Here is a 24,113-nt window from a genome sequence, read left to right on the forward strand (position 1 = left end):
TTAGTAAAATCACTCGAATATTTTTTTGAGAAATCGAAATTTAAAATATGACATTCAAAATTTGAGCAAATCGTTCTATTTCTTTCTAGTTTTTTAATATTTTGCAATTCGCGATCGCAACGCTTGAGTACGCCCTCTAGCGGGAACGTAAAAATATCAGACATTTAGTTCGATTATAATCATTGACAAAGTCGAACGCCATTTTCTTAGTAGCAAATAAGAACCAAACTTTAAAGGAAGAGGCAGATGAACTTGAAAAAAAAAATGACCCAGAACATTGGCAAATCATTCAGAAACAGAACGTGCCCAACATTTGAAGAAATTTCTCAATAATTTTTATCTTTCTATTATCAACAAACTTGTAGTCGATAACTTCCATACTGTTACAAATGTGTGTATTATGGTAAAATCCATTTTTTTTGTCTTCAATTCATTACAAATTAAGGTGAAGTCAACATTGCTTACTTCATTCCAATGAACAAATGTAATTTCAGAACATGCAGAACTTTAATTGTTATAGAATAGTATATATTTCTTAATCTATATAATTCAGAAAACAACAATAAAGAGTCATCCGAGTTACTTGAAATAATATCATTTATGTTTATTAATAAATTTTGATCGTTTTCTTCGTAAGTTTCTTATAATTTTAAATGAGAAATTTCAACTAGAATTCAGCTATTCTGTTTTGAGGTTACTTATTGAAATTCATATCGAGATCTTGTAATTATAAAATTTTATTGTGTGGTATGTCATCTTAAAGTAAATTAAGTTTTCAAATGAACATATCATTTTGGAATTCTCTGGATTTATAAAGCATTTAAGTGTTAGAATTTTATAATAAAATTTTTTACTTGTAAATAGTTTTTTTGCTTATTTGATGATAATTTTCTAAAGAATTGTTTTCTACGTCCGATTATGAATACAAAAAGCAAAAAAGAAGCATAAAAGTTTTTTTTATTTTAATGTGAGGAATTTTTAGAATCGTTTCGTAAGCATTCTTTATTTTAAGTTTCTTAGTTCTAAAAAAACTTTTTTTGCGAAATTAAATTGATAAAATTGTGAACCTATGCATACTTTTTGCATATTTTAATGTTTGAGCAATATGATTCTTAAAAGTATGGAATGTAAAGTTTAAATAGGCCTTTCATGTTATATCATTAAATTTAGTAAAACTATTTCTCAGGCATTAAATTTTAACACTAATAAGAAGATGCATATTTTTTGTCCTGTTTATTTACAAATATTTTTCCGATGAGTTTTGGATGTTCCTTCTCAAAAAATTAAAGAGATACCATTTAGTTTTCGCTTGCATAAGAAAGAATATCAAATTTTTTTTTTTAATTTAATAAGCCACAATAAGGGAAGAACGTTACAATGCTACACTGAAGACATTTCAAGAGCAACTGAATGACTGTTCTTATGTAAATATCAGGAATTCGTCTCACACAACGCCTCCTATAGTTCGTTTCGATCGCGAATCTAAAATTACATTCCTTAAAACGATGCAATAATTTGTCTATGCCGACTTTTTTGACTATTATTAAGTGAAATAACGAAAAATAATAAATATTATTGAAAGTTATCTTATTCTGTTCGCTTAAACGTTTGCTCTGATTGGATCCACCCAAAAGGTTTCGATTTTCTTATTCAAAACATTTCAAGCCTGATAGGAATCAAAATATTTCCACTATGACAACATTAAAATTCAAATTCACTGGCAAGCATTATTCTTTCTGGTACAAATAAGCATTATTCTTTTCTGGTACACCTAAGCATTATTAACTGAGCCATTTTAAATTAGGCTAATTTAAACATAATTTACTGTAAGCAGACTTGAAACTATTTTCTGTTTATAACATTTAAACAAGATACATTTATATACGATAAAAAATATCTACTTTAGAAGTAGTGGGTTTGTTTTCTACTATTTAACTGTGTATTTTGACAGCTAAGTGCATTTGTTTTCAACTAAAACCAATGGAGGAGATGAAAAACGAATCATCTGAAGATTTGTTAGAAGATCAACATTCTTCCAAACTTCACAAAGAACCATCCTATTCAACGTTAACTCCTGGTATGAAAACCTTCGTTCAAGAACATTTAGACAATGCCATTTCAGAGATCCGGGAAGAGTTTAATGGATTTGTCGCTTTCGTCGAAGAAGTCCAGCAACAAGCTCCAACGGAATGGGAAATGGTGACGGTATCCCCGCTCCCCTCTCCCCGCAAAAAATCTGATCCGTCGCTCATAAGATCGCCTCAGAGTAATTTGATATCCAAAAACGCAGCCTTGAGAGACGCATTCTTCACGATGAAGAAACTGCTGTGGAGAATCATGGAAATCATTTCCGACTTGACGCTGCGTGCTTACGCGGAAGACAACTTGAACATCGATCCCGATTCCGCTCCTTTCAATGTTTACTACGCTCATTACGTTTTTCAACTTATTTACTTTTTGCTACAGATTTTAACTGTGCAGTTTACTAAACTCTCGGAGACGCTTCTCCAGGAGACCAGCAAAGATTCACCGGCAGCACCCGTAAAAGGAGAAACGGGTATAGACTCTTTTCCGTCGTACTCGTTCATTCGAAAAAAGGACACTAAAAGAAGCAGCCCAGATCATGAAAATGAGTACCAGAGTGTCCAACGAGAAGAACCTGCTATGGTTAGGGTATTCGCCGCACCCATGGCGGAATCCACCAGCAGGAAACCCCAAGTTTCTTTTGAAAATGAAAGAGAAGTACTTCATGCGTTGGCGAATCCAGATGTGACAGATGGTCGTCTTCGCCACCGTATCAGCGATGCTTTACAACTCCTTATTTTTCTGTCGGAAAAAATGCTTTATTGGATTCAAGACTCAAATGTATCTCAGAAACAAGCTGTTCAAGGATTGAGTCATGGCACGCCTGTAGGTAATGCAATCCCTTGCCGTGACTGCGTTGAAAAACTCACTAGACTTCAGGATAGCCTTAGTTCATTTCCAAGCCATTCGCAACATAGCGATGAACCTGTATTAGAAGTAAGTCGAAATTAAAACTGTCTGTGGCGCGTTACTAACACTATAAATATTAAATACCTATTCACTAGTATATAAAACGGGCTACCTTGATTCGACCTGGAGGAGTTTTGAGATAGATGAAAACTGACATGGTTGAAAAACTCTCCCTTTAAATGGTGACCCGGAAGTGATATAAACTCGCGAACATCGATGGGTGCTCCACAATGAACAGTTGATTTGTTCACAAAATAGCTCTCAAAACTCCGGTGAAGTAAATACATTTCTCCCGGCTAATAATTGAAAAAAAAATAACAAGCGAAATAAGTAAGAAAAATTAAATAAACAGAATTAGTCAACTAGTGGTGTTCGTTCATCGAATTCTATCACAAATAAAATTCTAGATGGGGAGTTATGTGTCATAATTACCAGTAAAATAAAAAAAAGACCGAATCCGGTGGGAAAAAAGGTATGTTAATTCAGAGAAAGTACGTTTTTGTGTTTGATTTCGTAATTTAAAATAGCGTCTGCGCTTATTAATTAGCACAATTGAAGTCATACCCTCGAGCCATTAAGGTTAAGCTCTAGAACGTGAAGATCCGATCAATAGATCGAAAGTTATTCAGGGTAGTCCTTTTTTTGGCGCACTGCACAAGCATATAAACATTCTGCTTTATTTTTATAAACTGCAGTATCTGAATTTAAACTTACACGGCATTATATCGGTACTTAATTATATGCAAACTACTGTTGTTCTCGAAATGAGAATTAAAATTAAAAACCCTTTATTAAGAATTAATTTTGCACGTTTATAAAACGCAATTTTTATCCGGGTTTAGAGATATCTAAATGAATGATTTTTATTTACTACGTACTGTCTACGTACGCACTATAAAATTCTATGAAAAATCTTAATTATCAGATGATACTATACAACTGCATTGTTTTCATGTGACCGAAACCGGTTTGCATTTGTTTACGTTTGTGTATCAATTGACTAACATTGTAATGCAATACTTTAAAAATGAATACAAATAGGAAGTATGTAAGAAATCTCCTGAATAAAAACCCATTACATGTATGTTTAAATATAAAAGTATTGCATACAAATTCATGCAAATCATGTCATTATTAAAGCTCTACAGCGCGTCTAATAATTTGGTCTTATTGAATATAATGCTTGATATAATAAATATTCTATGTTTATATAATACATCGTCTAATTTATCCAATTGTCGAATTTATATTACATATCGTCTAATTCAACCAATTGATACACGAACATAAACAAGTGCAAACCGGTTTCAGTCGTGTAAGAACAATAAAGCTGTATAGTATAGTTTTTATAATGTTTTTAGTGCTCTCAAGCATCTCCTGCAAATGCTTGTGTGTGTCCGGAAACAGAGTTCCTGAAATTTTTCCCGACTCCGGATTCTAATCCATTGCAGAGCGTTAAAGAAACAGAAAGTCCAACTAAAATACAGAAGATACGCATTAGCGGAGTATTTAATGTTGAAACCTTCGCTTCACGCCTGAAAGAAGATGTCACTAAGTATATATCACGGAAACCATGGCAAATTCCAGGTAGTTTATATGTTTCTTTTACCCCCTTTTTTTTCTTCTCCAAAAACTGGAGGAAATAAATGTAACATACCGTGTGATAAATGAAGTGTATTGTATAGGAAAGAAATCTATATAGAATCTCCCAATTTTGATAAATATAAAATTTTTAGTGGAAAATATACAATGCAAGTATTTTTTCTTTTCTTATTCGGGCGTCAGGATTTCAAATCTGGAATTAGGTTTGTTACACAAGGTAGAGAATGTTTTTAAAAAATAGTATTTATAGGTATTTTTTTTAGACTTAATGTTCAAGTTTTTATTTTATTTGTATTTTTTTATAGGTATTTTTTTAGACTTAATGTTCAAGTTTTTATTTTATTTGTATTTTTTTATAGGTATTTTTTATAGGTATTTTTTTAGACTTAATGTTCAAGTTTTTATTTTATTTGTATTTTTTTTTAATTTTTTCATAACCGTCGTTAAACAGCCGACCCAATTTTTGGGTTCACGACTGCTAATATTTTAAACTACGCAGCCAATCCAGAAGACGAGGAAATTCCTGGATCAAGTATTAGGAGAAATTTGCCTTCGTGGAGGACTTTTTGATGGAACTAACCTGCATTTGCGTCACATGGAGAAGAACGCTTGAACCTCCCACGGTTAGCCTGATGGCAAGGGGACTTTAACCTATGATCTGTCTACCAGTGAGGATGTTTCACGTCAGCACTGTGGTCGATGCAAGCCGGATGCGGAATTCGTATCGATTGGGATTCGAACCCGGTTCACCTCATTGGAAAGCGAACGCTCTATCCCCTGACCCAGCGGCTCTAATGTACAAGTTCGTAAAGAGCGTATAGGTTTTTATATACATACATGCTTTTGTCTGCTCCTTTCAAAATGACATAATTTCAACGTATTGCATCATGTGCAGAAATATATTATTGTCTTCTTTCTACCACGCTCAACGTACCAGAGAAGTGGAGACACTTAGTAGGCACTTGAAGAAATTTTTAAAAATCTTGGTTCGGACTTTGTTATGAAAGAAATATAAGGAAATTCTATTTTAAGTAAAATCTACAATTGCTAAGAGTTAATTTCAATAATAAAAAAAAATTAATGTGATCGTCGAAATGTGATCACACTTTACCTATTGGCAAAATGGCTGTTGTCTAATTTTTTCCCGTCTACGTTCCTTGACTTTAGCTCTTTCAGCCTCGGTAAGTTTAGGCCTTGGCATCTATTTTTTTCTTACTTTTTTCCTTTGGGAAAGTGTCAATCAGTTTGGGACCCTCTTTATGTGTGATATTCACCTGAATTAGTATTGAAAACGATCCAATTTGAACTGTAGGTTGGAATTTCTGATTCTTAATTAAAACAGTAAAAACAAAAATATCGTTCAAATGATGAAGTTCTTTTTTATTCGCAACTCAAGAAGTATTTATGGGATCTCTCTGGTCCCATATCTCAAAAATAAACTCACCATCTTAATGCATAACAAACTAAAAGTGAAAAAAAAAGAATTCTAAAAAAATCATCACACAGCAGCGATCGTCATAGCAACGCATGCACACTGTTTAGTATTACTCTTAAACACAATTGAAAAGTGTGATGACGCCATCAAACTCAAAACAAGACCCATTTTGTCAATGGGCAATAAATAATATGTAATTCCTAAAAGGGATAAATGAACTTACTCATGAAATATTTAAGGACCTCATTTAACAAATCTGTCTGCCAAAATAAAACAGTAAAATACCATATTTCAAGATTTTTAGTTTTGAAATTCCTGCGTCGATTTCCTTTCTTTGAAATAACAAAGGGAAAGGGATAATGGTAATAGGTAAATTATGGCGCTTTATTATACAGGGTGTCCTGAAACGACCGCATAAACTCTGCACAGTTAGATTCCTCGTTGGGAGTACATAAAAACTGCTCAAAGAAGCGTTCCTGTACGATCCATAGTTTACGAGAAAAATACGAAAAACAAAGTAGGACGTCACTGCCGGTGCAAGAAAAAACACTTTATTGAACATATCAACAGCAGTATACTGTGCACAATTTAAAGCAGACGTTTAAAGTGTCTGCCGCGCATATCGAGGTAGGCTTGAGTACACCGTAGATATGTCCAATAAAGTGTTTTTTCTTGCACCGGCAGTGACGTCCTACTTTGTTTTTTGTATTTTTCTCGTAAGCTATGGATCGTACAGGAACGCTTCTTTGGGCAGTTTTTATGTACTCCCAACGAGGAATCTAACTGTGCAGAGTTTATGCGGTCGTTTCGGGGCACCCTGTATTTGTTCTCTATGCTTTTACCACACTCTCCCCTCTTAAAATTATCTGTTGTTTCCAGCTTTTGAGAAATATTCGTAACACCGAAACATTCGCCTTCTTTATGGAACTGTTCATTCGTGGAACTGTTCATATAGTTCGCTCACAAGAATTTGGCACTTGGCTCCACCTCCTTTGACCTCAGAGTTCATTTCAGGGCAGGAGTAAGAGGAGAAACATCTACACGCTTGAAATTGAGACAACCCTTAATGCGCGCGAAACGCAAACAATGAATTTTATTATACCTTTCGTTACTCAAGCTGTTTAAATATATTTTAAATTTAAAACTGCTGTTTTCCCTTCAAAATGTCTCAAAAAGGACAAAGTATTCATTCAAAAGAGAGAAATATGGTCAAATTTATAAAATAAGATTTTTGTCATGCGATCACCAAATAGCAACCTTGTTCTGGATCGTTCACATCCTTCTATAATCATCCTTCTATCCAAAAAAGCGAAATAGTATAATCGAATATCACGTGATGAAGGCGGAGCCAAGTGCCAATGCCTGGTGAACGAACTATATTCGAACATTTTCATCTCGTTACAAGGTGAAAGTTCAATCTCCTGAGCCCCCGCTTTCGAACTGATTTTGCATGGGGAAAAACCAAGATTTCCCGTTCCTATGGCAATGGGGAGGGTAAAAGTGTGGAGAGAGACGAAAGCCTTAAGGCCTGTTTACACGGTCTAAGTTCTTGAATCCGAGAAATTGAAGGAATTATTTCTCTCTCCAAGAAATTGGATGATTCGTCGACAAGTTCTTGAAGGTCACCGATGGGTCGGATGAAAAACCAGCGCATGCGCATGGTTCATATTCAACATTACAAAATCATATTTACAAGAATTCAAAATTACTAAATAAATTCGAATAAAATCATAATAGCACAAATATACCATAACAGATTAATCTATTTCTACTAAAATATGTGAAAACAGACAACAAAATGACATAATCTGATGCCTGCTTGTTGACGTCATGAAAGTTAAGCTGATTGGTTAAGGGAGAAAAAACTTGGATGTAAAGTAGAACATGCTCCACTATTATCCAAGAACTTGGATGATCATTTAGACGATCCAAGCAAAATAAGTTTTTATCAATCTTCGTCCAAGAACTTGAATAGTATAAACAGGTCTTTAAAACTCTTATTCTATTCTCAAAGAGAAAGCTAATTTGCTTTTCAGATAATTCTCGGATTTTTGAGGCCTCTTCCATATTGAATATCGTCATTCAGAGCTTCAAGGATTCATCAGTGAAAGGGAAAGTAGAAGTTTCAAGAGAATTCATCGATGATAAAAATAATTTTCACGATAACCGAGAAAAAGATACACGCAGTGAAATGTTGAGTCACGTCACTTCCAGCCATAAAGAATTGAATGAAATTTTGAAGAAGTTTGCAGAGGAAAGTATTCGAATCGCGGTGCAAAACGTCGATAGAAAAAGGGATGCCAGAGCGACTGCCAATGAAAAGTTCTCAACAGAGAAAGGAGAAAAAGAAAGGGTATGTTATTTGTTTAAAAATTAGGGGTAATCGAGTAAAATATTTTTTGAACTTAAAGTTAAGAAAAAAAGTTAAGTAGAAAAACTTGCATCGTCATCAAACTAAAACCCCAAGTATAGTTCGTTATAGGCACTTGGCTCCGCCTGCATCACGTGGTATCGGACGATACTATTTCGCTATTTTCGGGAGAAGGATGTGAAAAAGGTTGCTATTTGGCGATCTTATTGCAAAAATATTTATTTCGCAATATTTATGTGCATTATTTTAACACTAAATATTTCATAAATTTGACCATATTTCTCTCTTTTGAGCGAATAGTTTGTCCTTTTTGAGACGTTTTGCAGAGAAAACAGCAGTTTTTAAATTAAAAATATGTTTAATTAGCTTGAGTAACGATAGGTATAATAAATTCACTGTTTGCGTTTGGCACGCATTAAGGGTTGTCTCAATTTCAAGCGCGGAGATGTTTCTCCTCTTACTCCACTCTGAAGTGAACTCAGCGTCCGAGAAGGTGGAGCCAGGTACCAACTCCTGGTGAACGAATTATTCTGACCTAAGTACTCTAGGTTGCAGAAAGTGGCCGATATTTTCATGACATGATTTCACATTTTCAGAGATGAAAGCTAGTTAAAATATAAGATAAATCGTAGTACATTATTGCTGCGATACATAAAATATTCGGTAATTATCCGTTTTGGATATCGGGCTGTAATGGTTGCTACCAGCACTCAAGGAGATTAAATATAACAAATGGCGATTAAGAAATTGTCTACCAATCATCACTTTTTTGTCATTTATGTACTCTATGTGCATTTTGGTATTATTGCTTTTAATAAATATTGAATTATTATGTATATTTTAAAATAATGACTTTACTTGACGTTTGTTTCTTAATCAAATGTTTTATTTATATTTTACTTATTTTTTTATTATATTTATGCATTTATTTTTATTTTTTTTATTCATTTGCATTGCAGAAATAAACTGTTAAGTATTTGCCATATCTTATAATTTTATAACAGGCGTTGAACAGTTGAATTTACGACTATCAACGTTCAATTCCGTAGTCTTGTAATTTTGAACCTAACCCAGAAGACAATAGAACTCCTGGATAAAGCATTAGGACAAACTATCCTTCGTAGAGAACTTTTTGATAGAATTAACTCTCATTAAAGCTACTTGGTAAGGAAAACCACGGAAACCTCTAACATTTATCCCGACGTCAAGGGCATTTTAACGCATCATCCACTATATTCTGAGGATATTTTACTCTAGCACTGTGGTCGGTGCGAGTCGGAATCAAAATTCGTATCTATCAACTACCTCTGGGATTCGAACCTCGGTCATCTCATTGTGAGGCAAATTCTCTGTTCCCTGAGGACACTGTGACTCATTTACCTCCCATTTTTCGTGAAATACTTTAAGGAAGTATCTTACATAGATTTTAACTGTTTAAAATGTTCAATATTTGGAAAAGTATGCTAAAACTAGCCAGTAACAAATTTTCCTGGTCTTGCCCTATAAGGTGCCGTAAAATTCACAATAGATTAAAATGTTAAAACAAGAGCCGTGATGACTCAGTGTATATAGAACTCGCTTTAAAATGAAATGACCCGGGTTGGAATCTCAGCTTTGGTAGGTCGAAACGAATTCCGCCTCCTCCTCACACAGCAGTGCTACTGTAAAATATTCTCAATGGATCATAGGTTAGAGTTCCCTGACCGTCAGGCTAACCATGGTAGGGTTTTGGTGGTCTACCTCTCCATGAAACGCGTTTTAATTCCATCAAAAAGTTCTCCACGAAGGCAAATTTCTCTCAATATTATATTCAGGATGTCCGTTGTGTTTAGGAATGAGTTCAAAATTACAAGGCTACGGAGTTGAACATTGGCAGTCGTAAACTCAAAAATCGGGTTGGCTGTTCGACGATGGTTATAAAATAAAATAAAAAAATAAAATGCTAAAACAAGTAAGAACTATTGTTACGATTTATGCCAATGAAGCATAATTATTTGTATTCACATACGTATTCCTGGTATTGAGGTAATAGATTCTGCACCTAATATACTAATGTAGGTACTAAATTAATAGCTTTTCAGGCCCTTGCGAAGCGAATAAGTACCTAATATTCTCATGTTAAGAAACCTTCACCCTAATAAATGTCAGTTTTACAATACTAGGCTTTGTTAAATATGCCACTTCAATGAAATAACAAACTATCTATATACATATTTCTCTTACACGGCGACAAAAAAAAAGCCTCATTACAACTCCCCGAATGACAAGGCTAGAAAATCGACCCATGATTGCCGCTAAAAATGTCACATGCCAAATCTAGCTGAGATGGCTCAACATGTAGCGCTTTTAAAAACGGAAACTGAAATAACCAGAGAGAGCATAAGCTAGGCAGAAGTGAGTAGTCTTTGTCGATAGATCTCTATTTTAGTATTTTGTCGAAAGCGCTTTTTTTCACGATTTTATATATTACGAATTTATTTGACGATTTTTGATTTATATCACGAATTTATTTGTTTTACTAGAATTTATTTGTTTATGCACATTTTTCCATTGCAATTTACTTATTTCAATATTTAATAGACTTAATTATAGCCAAAATTTTAACCTTTTTAAAAAGAGATATCAGTTTTAGAAATTTTATCTTAAGATTTTATACTATAACACATTTCTAATAGGTTTAACGAATTACATGTCATTTATTTGAATTCAAATTTATTTTAATGACTAAGTATTTACTAAAAAGATGTAATTTTTTTTTTAAAAAAAGTTATTATATGGATTTGAATGATTGTTTTGAATTCTTAGAATTTTGTGCATTTGCAATGTCCCTAAATTAGTTGCGAGCGAAGCGAGTTTGGTTTGCGAAGCAAGCCATATGAGATTACATAGCAATTTTCGGGGGTTGGCGAGCGTTAGCGAGCAGGGGGCGCAGCCCACTAGTATATAAAAATCTAATGATGGTGGCAGTTATCCATTGTTGACGGTGCATTTTTATGGACCGAAAAATCACATGGTAGGATCGATTTTTCCGCATCAGTTTTCATATTGGTTTGGTTGTCATCAGCATACAATTTATATAAGTGATAAAGGTATTGTTTTCCTATAAATATTTTGGTATCCCTAATTTAAAGGTATTTACCCGTACTATTATTATTACGTTTTGGAATTTGTTTGTTTTCTGAATTAAGAGTTTAAGAGGATTGTTATTATTATTACTAGAATAATGTAATTCTATGTTACATTTTAAGATAAAGTGGTTGCCTATATTTGAGGGTGCCTCTTGATTCTCGCCAAGTTGTGATCGCGGTTGATCGCCAAGATGGGCGATGTTGAAACCCAATCGTGATTCTGATTGGTTTAGATTTTAGCGTTATTTTTAAATGTTCATCTGTACATGTAACTTCAGAGGTCCGTTAGTTCTACGTTGGATACCGGCTGGTAAGGTTACTTTTGTTTCTGGTCAATAAGATCGAAGGTGTGTGGGCAGTCATAAAAAGGGACTTTAGAAAGAAATGTCACCGCCAGTCCGGTACCACAGACGCCGTTTTCGATTCGTATTTCGCCGAATTTATGTGGCGATGGAGGTACACACATTCTATTCATGATAAATATAGACAGTATCTAACTGCTATTAGAGAACTCTGTGCACCTTATTCTGAGGATATTCAAGCTTAATGAAGAAGTGACTTGTTTTTTTTTTCTATTCTTTCTGTGTTCACTCCATTAATTTTTGTTTCGATTCAAAATGCATTTTATTGGGTTTATTAATTTTGCTTCTATTTGGTTCATTGCAATTTTATAAAGTTTTGGCCGATGTTTTGTTGAAATTTGCCAATGTTTTATTGAAATATAATTATGTTTTGGCCGCCATCAAAGCAGGGCGAGCGTCAGCGAGCAAGGGGCGGAGCCAACTAGTTTTCTATAATGTAAATGAAGCATGCTTAAGAACTCCTTAAAGTAATTTAAACCAGAATGTGTATTCGACATCAATAAAGTTTACGTGAAGTTACCTTTAAGAAACCCTGTGTAAAATTGAATTAGATTTTATTATCGGTATCTCATTCTGACATCCTCTTTATAATAGTTTTAAGTAGGAAGTACAGAAATTATTGGGATTATAAAGCAGTCAAATTTAGATGTTCTCAACATTTTTTTGAATGATGGACGTTTCCTAGAAACATTCTGAAATAATATATCATAGAATAGTTTCATTTGTTATAATAGTTTTATTTGTTGTAAGTATGTTTTATACATCAGGCTAGAACTCATAAACAATGAATGAGAAGGTTGGGATGGTCTCGGAGATAAAGCGCTTTATGTAAAATACCAGCAAAAATAATAAAGACAAATTTTAAAAAAAATACATACAGATATTTTCTAATGTCATACATATTTAGTATAAATTACATAGAGGAATGAAAATTATTCAAAAATTGCATTTGTATTTCTTATCTAGCGTTTTAATTCGAAATTAAATAACTCAATTTTAACAATATACAGAAATGTCAATAATTATATATTTTCCTTTTTATGAAATTCGTAACTTTCCGCATCTTTTTTCAGTTACTGCATGCAAAAAAAAGAAGAAAAACAAATTTAAAACTAGATTAGAAATTGCTCTTGACTTGCGAATCTAATATAACTGATAAAGCGTCATTTCATGACTTTATAAATTAATTCGGGATGAATATTATTAACAATTAATGATATTTTATGAACATTAATAAAACGATGACAATACTTCCTTACATCGTATATTTTCAAAATAATTACTAATATGTCTTTATATGAAATGTTCACCATTTCTAATGAAACTTATTTTTAAGGCCAGGTTTCCACCAAAAGAATTCTGGTACAAACAAAAAAAGTGAGAACCGCTGACCTAAAGTATCAAGTCAATAAATTCAATCAAACAATCAACGAATTGGTTAATGGAAAGAGAGAAACATACTTTCGAACTTAAACGATACTCAAATATTAACGGCTTTCGAACTTTAAGTATAACATATCGACACTGGAATCATGAAACCTTCTAATATATTGTACCAATCTAAGCAAATAATATTTATTCATTTATTCAGTGAAATACAGTCCCTGTCCTTATTATTAGGCACACTATAAGATTCTATGTAAAATCTTAATTATCAGGTGATACTATACAGCTTTGTTTTTTATGTGACTGAAACCGGTTTGCACTTGTTTATGTTCGTGCATCAATTGATTAACATTGTAATGCAATACGTTAAAAATAAATACGAATAGGAAGTATATAAAAAATCTCCTGAATAAAAACCCATTACATATATGCTTGAATATTAAAGTATTGCCTATATACTCGTGCAAATCATGTCATTATTAAAACACTACAGTACTAATTTATCCAATCATCTAATTTATATATATCGTCTAATTTAACCCATTGATACACGCACGTAAACAAGTGCAAACTATCTCGTAAAAACAATAAAGCTGTATAGTATAACCTGATAGTTAAGATGTCACATAGAATCTTATAGTGCGTCGAATAATTTGGCCAGGGACTGTATTGTACCAATCTTATCAAATGTTTCTTTATTTGTTCAGTGAAATACTTCTCATAGCACATTTTAAAATAGAAATTTTCAGTCAACACACGTCTAATATGTACTATTATACGCTTTACTTTCCATGGTCACTTTGCGGTGCTATTACTGAGTTATTTATTAATATTCTTAAGCCTTACTGTTATGATTGCTTTCTTTTTTATTTTAGAATATAAAATAAGATGATATTTTTTGCAGGAATCACTAGATACGCAGCAAGTAAAGCCACTTATGAAAGATATTGATACATTATCCAGAACTCACGATAACTCAACTGGAACTACTAACCATGATCATCAAAATGAAGTGAACAATTATCATCATAGTCCAGATATTGATACATTATCCAGAACTCACGATAACCCAACTGGAACTACTAATCATGATCATCAAAATGAAGTGAACAATTATCAGCATAGTCCAGATATTGATACATTATCCAGAACTCACGATAACCCAACTGGAACTACTAATCATGATCATCAAAATGAAGTGAGCAATTATCATCATAGTCCAGATATTGATACATTATCCAGAACTCACGATAACCCAAATGGAACTACTAATCATGATCATCAAAATGAAGTGAACAATTATCATCCTAGTCCAGATAAAACGAATACTCCTGACGATCGCCTAGATGGAACAATCAACCAACCAAGTAACCCATATGAAACGATTCAATCAGTTGAGTCAGAACATTTAACAACGCCACAACCCGTTTTGGCTGAAGAATTAAGTGAGAATATTGCTGAGAAATTCCCAATGGATGATAAAGAAAACCTAAAACCAAAACAGGACGAAAGTGACCACCTAAGCTCATCTTCCTATGAAGGCGATGAAATATTTTCTTTGAGTGAGTGTTTGTCCACTCAACTAAGTCCAGTAGCCGTGCCTTCTGCTCTTTACTATAGAAAAGGTTCCATGCTTCATAAGGATGTTGACCTAGAAGACAAGCATCTGGTTGAAATTAGAGAAGTTCTTCCGAATGGTCGCATCAAAGTAACATTGGGGGAGAGGAATTCGGATCAAAGTGCAAGAGATGAAAGGTGGGTGACGAATATTCTGGACACTTTAGGTTCCTTGAAAGCGGATCACCAAAATTTCGAAGAAGACGATCCCATTTTTCACCCTCCTTATAGTAAACGCTACACACCGCCAAGAAAATCGGCAGCGGCTACTCATTTAGAGTAAGTAAGATTGAAAGCTATTTTTTAAATGTTTTTTTTAGCATATTCTCAAGTTTGTTCGTGTTGTTTGTTCGTTCGTGTTGCAAGTGTTGTTTCGTGTTCCTAGTACTTCTTACATAATAAAATCTGCTAAATAACAAAATATACAGTCCCAAATTATTAGACGCATTATAAGAGTCTATTTAAAATCTTAATTATCAGGTGATAACTATACAGCTTTTGTTAATAATATTTCTCAATGTTAATACTAATAATAATTTCTGAAACCCAACAGATGGCGTTGTGAAATCATTAATTGTAATCAGTTTCCTCCATGCCACTGTATCATGAACATCTTCCATGTTTTGTTATTAAATATATTATGTTAAAGGTGTTTGTAATGATTTAAACCCCGAGATCGTCGTATTTAACACTGAAATTATGCAAGTGAAAATAATGCTCACTATTCAATTTTCGATATCCATAAATTTAGTTCTATTAAGAAGGTTTTCCGAATAACAGCCTGGATTTGAAGATTTGTAACAAATTTGAGACTAAAGAAAGAAGATAGAATCAAAAATGTTTTAACCGCAGAAGAATTAGAAGAAGCTAAAAACATTATGGTTGAGACACGTACAAGCAAAGAACTTCTGAAAGGATATAGATTATTTAAAGGAAGGACAGAATTTACCGATTTGATAAAATTTCAGAAACTTAAATCCGTTCATTTCTACTAAAGGAATTCTACTTGTCGGTGGAAGACACCCCAATTTGAACTATTATGAAAAATACCCTATACTATTTCCATCAAAAACTGAATTTACAGAACTGATAGTGAAAGACAGTACACTCTGGTATTTCAAACACACTATCACAAGTACGAGAGAAATTTTGGATTCCGAAAGGCAGGCAAATTATTAAGTCAATAATTGGAAGATGAGTCTTATGTAAAAGATTCAGTGTTAAATACGACGGGGTTTAAGCCATTATAAACGCCTTTAACATAATATATTTAATAACAAAACATGGAAGATGTTCATGATACAGTGGCATGGAGGAAACTGATTACAATTAATGATTTCACAACGCCATCTGTTGGGTTTCAGAAATATTATTAACAGCTTTATTGTTTTTACGTGATTTACTCTTGTTTATATTCGTGTATCAGTTGGTTAATATTGTAAGGCAATACGTTAGAAATAAAAGCAAACAGGAAGTATATAAGAAAAGCCTCAATAAAAAACATTTAGATATAAGTTTAAATATAAAAATATTGCATATAAATCGGCGCAAAACATGCAGCCATTAAAAAACTACACTGCGTCTAATATTTTTGTCTTATTATTATAATCTTCTGATATAATACCTGATATAATAAATATTCTATATTTATGTAATATACCGTCGAATTTATATTATATATCGTCCAATTCGACCCATTGATACACGAATGTAAACAAGTGCGAACCAGTTTCAGCCGCATAGAAACAATAAAGCTGTATAGTATCACCTGATAATTAAGATTTCACATAGAATCTTATAGTGTGCCTAATAATTTGCCCAGGCACTGTAATAGTTAAAATGTACACATTATCATAATATAATAGTTAATTTTCTCAACTTAAATATAGTAGTTAAGTTATGATATACCTTGTATTATCGACTACTAATAAGTATTTGGACATCCGTTGCAAAAAAAGGCTGAAGCATAATTATGGTGAGGAGCAAACCTTTGTCCAAATTTATACTTATTTAGGATATATATATATATATATACTGCCCTTATCTTGGATAACAGTCTTCCTTTATGTGGTAGTTTTACTTGTAGAACTACCTGCATGTTGAATCCAATAAGATAAGCTGCCATGTTGTAAAGTTCACCGTGAATTGGTATATTTACAACCAGATTAACCGAAAATGGCAGAAATCTCACCAGAATTGGACATCTGTGTTAAGGGATGAGAAAAGCTATTTAAATAAGTAAAGAAATTTGCATGTCCTTTTCATTCTAAGGCAGTGTTTCTTAACCTTTTTGGTATAATGTGACCCTTTTTAAATTTTTTTTGAGAACTCACAGACCCCCCCTGTAAAAAAATTATTGCAAAAACCATCAATTATTTTTACTTTACTTTATTTCCAATTGAAATAAAATGCGAAGGCTGCTTTGTGTTTTTAAAAATGTTAAATTTTTATATGGTTTGCGAATGTGGCTCCTCATATTGTGGAGGATTGCTGGCATATCTAAGAAGAAAGGGCAAAAGATCGACTCACAAAAAATGAAGGGTTGATAAAGGATTATAAAAATAGCAAATTGGACGTAATCAGGGGGTTGTCCCTGATAGTGCAAACTGAAAGCCGGTTGGTGTAGAATGTTAAAAATATGATAGGGATATTAGAGGGTCCGTACTGAATTTGGGGTATCTCAATCACCTAGTTTCAAATATGTATGTATTTTCACCTTTTAGAAAAAAAGATCAATGTTATTTAAATATTATTGATCCAATCGTCTTAAAAGTAGTTGGCGTACCCCCAAAATATGACCCATGGACCCCTAAGGGGTCCATGAACCACAGGTTAAGAAACCCTGTTCTAAGGGGATAAAAAAAAATACCACCAGTGTCATGCTAAGAATTATTGAAAGTACTCTCTGAAAGGTTGAGACTGTACTTTTATGGCAAAGGGGCAAATAATTTAATGAATTATTGAATGTGAAAGTTTTGTTTCTCTTTTTTATCATTGATATCTAAAAACAAATTGATTGAGTAGTGCATTTCTACATGTAGGGTAGAGCCGGGTAGCCCCGCCCACTTAAGGAGTATTGCTTATACACTGGTTATCATAAATTAAGGAAAATTCACAAAAATCGCGATAACTCAAGAAATTACACATGGAATTTTATGAAACTTACCCACAATATACAACACATAGTAAGGTATTAAACAACATAAAAAGAAATTATCAGACATTAATAGTAGTATAGAAATTAGCACATGTATAAAATAAACAAATTGGAAGTATCGGTTTGCAATAGAAAAAGTACCTTTAATATGGAATATGATTGCCTCTAGAAGCAAAACAGCACAAACAGCGATGTGTGATGCTTTCAATTATGCGGTCTATCAGTTCAATAGGAAGTGAGAGCCATTGCTCTTGTAAAGCAGTTGCAAGCGTGGCAAGGGTCTGAGGGGGCGGATTGATGGCAGATACACGCCTCCCTAGAGCATCCCAAACGTGCTCGATAGGATTCAAGTCCGGGGATCGAGCTGGCCACTCCATGCGAGTAATTGTTTCCTGTTGAAGATAATCATCAACAATGCGAGCTCTGTGTGGTCTTGCATTATCGTCCTGTAACAGGAAGCAATCACCAATTGCCCCGGCATATGGGCGCACATAAGCATCAAGGATGTTGTCTCGATAAACCTGAGCATTCACGGTTCCCCTTGGAAAGACATGGAGGTATGTGCGCCCTCCTAAGGATATGCCTCCCCAAACACAGACACTGCCTCTTCCGTATGCATCTCTTTCACGGATGTTTGATGGATGATAACGGGTCCCAGGTTCTCTCCATATCAAATAACGTCTACTGTCACTTTCTAGACTAAACCTGGACTCATCCGTAAAGAGAACAGGCCTCCATTGATCTGACGTCCAGTGGACATGTTGTCGGGCCCACTGCAAACGGTCTCTCCTATGGCGTGATGTGAGCGGCACGCAAATGGCTGGTCGTCTCGCATACAGACCACCTTCGTGGAGCCTTCTGCGCACAGTTGACGTTGACACCAACCTTCCGGTGGCTGCAGCAAGAGAGGATCTAAGATGTGTCGGAGTAGCGGTTCTATTCCTGCGTGCACTTAATGTCAAATATCGGTCATCGGCACTGGTCGTAACAGTTGGCCGTCCTTGACTGAACCTCCTAGATGCCGAATCTGTGGTTTGAAATTGCCTCCAAAGTCTATGAACCACAGATGGACTCACATTTAGCCATCTGGCCACTTCTGATTGACTCTGCCCTGCCTCTAGTCTCCCGATGGCTCTCCATCGTAGTTCTTCAGGCAAATGATGCCTAGAGGTCATTATTACGAATTGGCTATCTCAGATTTTCAATGTCGCAATCACAGTAAAATTTGTGTGCTTTCTCTCAAACTTGGACTTTTATGCTCCAGGCAGATGACGTAAGCCGAGTGCAGCGCCACTAATTTGCATATTGCAATTTTACTCAGCTACTCTTAGTGGACAACATATGCAAATTTTGCACGTTTTGGCTTACTTTTGAAAGAGTTATCGCTATTTTTGTGATTTTTCCTTAATTTATGATAACCAGTGTATTTCCGTATAATATTGAGTAATAATCAATATTTTTGTATGTTTCTATTGTTTTATTATCTAATTAAATAATGCAAATAGAATAAACCAAAAAAAGAATAGTTTAACTTAAAAAAATAGAAATTAAAAAAAAAAATGTTTTACAGCTCTTTTCAAATTGTGTCGGGTAGCCCCGCCCAGTTCCAAAAATTTTGTTTTTTGACTGTATTTTCAGGTGTAAATGAAAGTGACCAATGTATTAACAATAGATAAACCTCATTTATCATTTTTATCACAAAATTATTTTATTTATTACATATTTATATACTTTTAGTGAATTCTATCATTTATTAACAATCATTTAGTTAGAACAATATTTGTTGTTAAAAATGCATATAATATTCAAATTTGAAGCAATAAAATAATAATCTATGCAACCGTACATTTATCGACGAAATAAGATTGGGCGGTGATACCCGAAATCCAATTTTTTTGTAAATTTGTAATTACTCAAACAATTTTTCACATAAAAGCCTGCAAATTAAACTTAAGACGTCATACTTTAATGCTGTATGTATAGAAAAAATTATTTTTTTAGTATTAAAATGAAGTTTAATCGAAACATTCAACCAATTTTTCTTAATTTCATGACTACTGTGTTCAACATATTTTCAAAACTATTGTTTACCATGTTAACAGATTCTTAAATACTTGAAACTTTAATTGTTATATTAAAAAAGGATTATTTTCAATGTCCGATGGCCCATTGACTTGAAAAAACATTCTATACTTATGAAATTGACGGTGGGCGGGGGTACCCGCTGGGCGGAGCTACCCGACTCTCCCCTATATGTGACTGTGATTGAAATGGGTGGTTGTTGACTTCCAACGCTGAATGTTAGCAATATCATAGTCGCTTTGGTAAATGTCCGTAATAGGTCTAGTTAAGTGCCACTTCCTGGTATACATTTGCCCGGTATACCATACATCATTGTTTTTTAAGGTTTAGCGCCACTGCCCGGTATACATTTACTCGGTCTGCCCTACACGGATCTATTTTTTTTAAGATCAAGGGCCTCATAAGGTAAGGGCCTTTTTCATAAAACCAATCTAGTACTACTATTGTTTCTGTCTGAGGTAATGCGTCGCCTTATTTGATCTTAGAAAACAAAATTTCTTTTAGAAAATTCGCCTCTAAGGGTGTATCAGTAAAAGAATATTCTGTGCGATAATTTTTAAGTTTTCACTAAGGTACACTCTATAACAAAAAAATCGACGCTCCAAGAAGGAGTTCTCCGATTGAAACGAAAACTGGTGGATAGGAAGACAATGTACAGAATAGTAAATGATTAAAATTTCAGAACAATTGAATAATTTATTGCAGAGTTACAGTAACAAGTTCAATAAGGTGTTGACCCATATCCATACCCTCCAACTTATGAGGATTTTGAAAATAATTCTTTCTAGTGGTAGCGAACCAAAGTAGAAATTTTTAAAGCAAATGGATCTCTCATAAAACTTTTATCAGAACTTAAGAATCTAGCCATATGACTTGCACTTTTATAAGTAATAGTGGACAAGTTACGCTAAAATTATTTTTTTTTAAATATTAAGACATTAATTTTGCTACCGTGTGAAAAGAACATTTCTGAAACTACGGAAATTCCGTAGCAGTTGGAGGGTATGCATATCTAACCTGGATACAAGCTGCCACACGCCGTGGCATAGACCGATAGAGCTCCCGGATGGTCTTTTGCGATATTTCCTGCCAAATTTGATTCAATTGTCGAACGAAGTCATCAACATTTCGTGCCAGATGCAATCGCCTTCCCATCATATCCCAGACATGCTCGGTGGGAGAGAGATCTGGTGATCTGGCAGGCCAAGGCAGAGTTTGACAAGCTTGCAGACAGTTCATAACAACACGTGACTTATGTGGTCTGGCATTGTCCTGCTGAAAAACCAGCCCAGGTCACTACAAAAGGAACGGTAGCAAAACAGGTCTTAGGATGTCGTCGACGTACCGCTGTGCAGTAAGTGTACCTCTAATGACGACCAAAGAGGTCAAAGGAAATTTCACCCCAGACCATAATGCCTTGTTGAGGGCCGGTGTGAAGGCAGGATCCCCCCTCTGCCCTGTGTGTCTCCAAACACGTCTTCGATGAACGATACATCCCCAGCCTGATCTGTTCAAAACATTCATGCATACGAAATTTCAACGCAATCAGATAATTGCTTCTTGGTGCGTCGATTTTTTTGTTATAGAGTGTATTTTGGGACCCCAGACTTAAAATGTCTAAAGGGTCCTATTTTTTGGGGCATACCCTGAAGTACTACGAGTACTTCGGATAAATCTAAAAAAAAAAAATACTGCTTGATCATATTATATCATTTTTGCCAGTTTTATATGCCTAGTGCAAATTCAAGATTAATTATATATATATATATATATATATATATATATATATATATATATATATATATATATATATATATATATATATATATATATATATATATATATATATATATATATATATATATATATATATATATATATATATATATAGTATACGCAGAAACAAAAATTATGTGCAAAGTTTTATCATTTACTGAAGTAGTATGCTCGTTGAAGAAAGATAGGTTCGAAAAGCCGGTTAAAAAAGCTGTCTTTTCCCCCCCTTTTCAGAATAGTGCAAGAAATCGCTGCAAAGCACTCAAAGGAATTCGGACCTCAAAAACATGTTTCCATGGAGAGCTTGATACAAAGAGAAAGTGCGCAGAATTTGAAAACCGAGGAAGAATCAGGTAATTTTCCCACACTGAACATTTTATTATATTATGTGTTTTATTAGCGTGATTATAAATAATTTCATCCATATCGTACAAAATATTTAACTTATTGCGCTTTTCAATGATTTCTTTATAAATGTTCAAATAAAACTACTCTTTTACTGTACTACATTACAATCAACTTTGTGTTTATTATTTGTTTTTATCATTAATATATGCTGGGTGATTTTTTATGACTTCTCAATTAAAATATACTTCGTAATGGTTTTCAATGACTTAAAGATGATATAGGTTTGAACAAATTGATTTAAAAAATTTGCCATTTGTATTTAAATTTATACAATATTTCATTATAATATAACCCTGCTCACCAATCTCTGTAATTTTCCTTTTTTTTTCTTCTTAAATTGATCTATTTAACAAAATGGTGAGTATTTTGTTAATGAATTGTATATATTTAACATTTTATTTAAGAACATTTCTTAAATGGATTTTAATTGTAGCGAAGTAATGATTACCCAAATTTGAAAAGCAATTAATAGCACTTGAAAAGAAATTTAAACTTAAGAATACGGAATTTTTTGACGTAGTTAGACGAAATAAATGAAAACAGTATATATATATATATATATATATATATATATATATATATATATATATATATATATATATATATATATATATATATATATATATATATATATATATATATATATATATATATATATATATATATATATATATATATATATATATATATATATATATATATATATATATATATATATATATATATATATATATATATATATATATATATATATATATATATATATATATATATAAAATATTCATTCCATTGTACAACCTGTACATTTTTCACATATTTTTGTATTGTCAAGTTGCTAGTTGTCACAAAATGTTTAACACCCGAAACGACTGAATATAAAGAGATATTTTACAATTTACTGAATTAAGTTAATACTTTTAATGCAATGTTAGTGTGTTGTTCGTATATTAAGTTGCTTTATAGATTTAAAAGGCAGATTTTTTATTATTAATATTTTACTATTGTTAAATAAAAATAACTGCTCGGTTATTTTTATTTAAATAATCTGATGCTTCATCTGAGTGTATGAAAAACTAAGAAAAATCATTTTACGGAAGATTGAAAACCGACGACATTGCCCACAATCGAACACATTACCAAACTAAATACTACTTTCTTCAAAAATACCTAGATTTATATTACTCCTACAGTTAGCCTGACGGCAAGGGGACTCTAACTTATGATCCGTCTACCACTGAGGATATTTTATATCAGCACTGTGATCGGCACAAGCCGGATGCGTATCGACCATCCATCGCTGGGATTCGAACCGCAAATTTTAAACATCTTTTCAACATTAATTTATTTACAACATTAATTCTGTCTTGTGACGACATTGCTCTCGGACGCCTGTCTGTACAAATTGTTTTCGATGTCATATTAACTTTTATGCTTTTCAATTAGTTTAACGGCGACGATATTGTCCTCAATGTTTTGGCCTGTGTACATCGGGAAGTAAATATTCCAATGAAGTGGTTTACAGCCGTGGGAGAGGAGGATTTCCTGGCCTCTACACATTATGTGCATATTTGTAACGAGCCTTTTTTTCGTCTTACATTTAACGCAGATTTGAATTTTACTATAGTGTTACCGTTGGCTGGGATAGCCGGGTGGGTAGGGAACGGGGCCCATGTCCAAGAGGTCTTGGGTTCGATCCCCTTTGGAAGAAGAGTCTCCGTGCAGTTAATGGTGACTGCTGCACGTTAAATCTGTCGAGGCACTGAGTCCTCCATGTTCCCAATACAAATCAATACCT

The 24,113-nt window shown here is 33.5% G+C and overlaps 2 protein-coding genes across 4 annotated transcripts in view; one reads left to right on the forward strand and one right to left on the reverse strand.

The window, feature by feature from the left end:
- LOC107453924 (gonadotropin-releasing hormone receptor-like) overlaps positions 1 to 24,113 on the reverse strand; it is a 189,410-nt gene that overhangs the window by 147,716 nt on the left and 17,581 nt on the right. The gene's annotated exons all lie outside the window — the stretch shown is intronic.
- Positions 1,954 to 24,113, forward strand: part of LOC107453925 (uncharacterized) — a 39,029-nt gene continuing 16,869 nt past the window's right edge. Inside the window, exons 1-5 of one of the 3 annotated variants that reach the window (XM_087154022.1) lie at positions 1,954 to 3,021; positions 4,356 to 4,581; positions 8,068 to 8,384; positions 14,183 to 15,174; positions 22,145 to 22,263. In XM_087154022.1, coding sequence (XP_087010148.1) covers positions 1,981 to 3,021; positions 4,356 to 4,581; positions 8,068 to 8,384; positions 14,183 to 15,174; positions 22,145 to 22,263 — 2,695 coding nt within the window. In that variant the 5' untranslated portion in view covers positions 1,954 to 1,980. The remainder of the gene's footprint in view (positions 3,022 to 4,355; positions 4,582 to 8,067; positions 8,385 to 14,182; positions 15,175 to 22,144; positions 22,264 to 24,113) is intronic. The other 2 variants (XM_087154023.1, XM_087154021.1) reach the window with 2 other exon arrangements.

The sequence above is a fragment of the Parasteatoda tepidariorum genome, chromosome 10, assembly GCF_982258835.1.
Source record: "Parasteatoda tepidariorum strain Cologne lab strain chromosome 10, Ptep-v5.0, whole genome shotgun sequence".
Taxonomy (NCBI): Eukaryota; Metazoa; Arthropoda; class Arachnida; order Araneae; family Theridiidae; genus Parasteatoda; species Parasteatoda tepidariorum.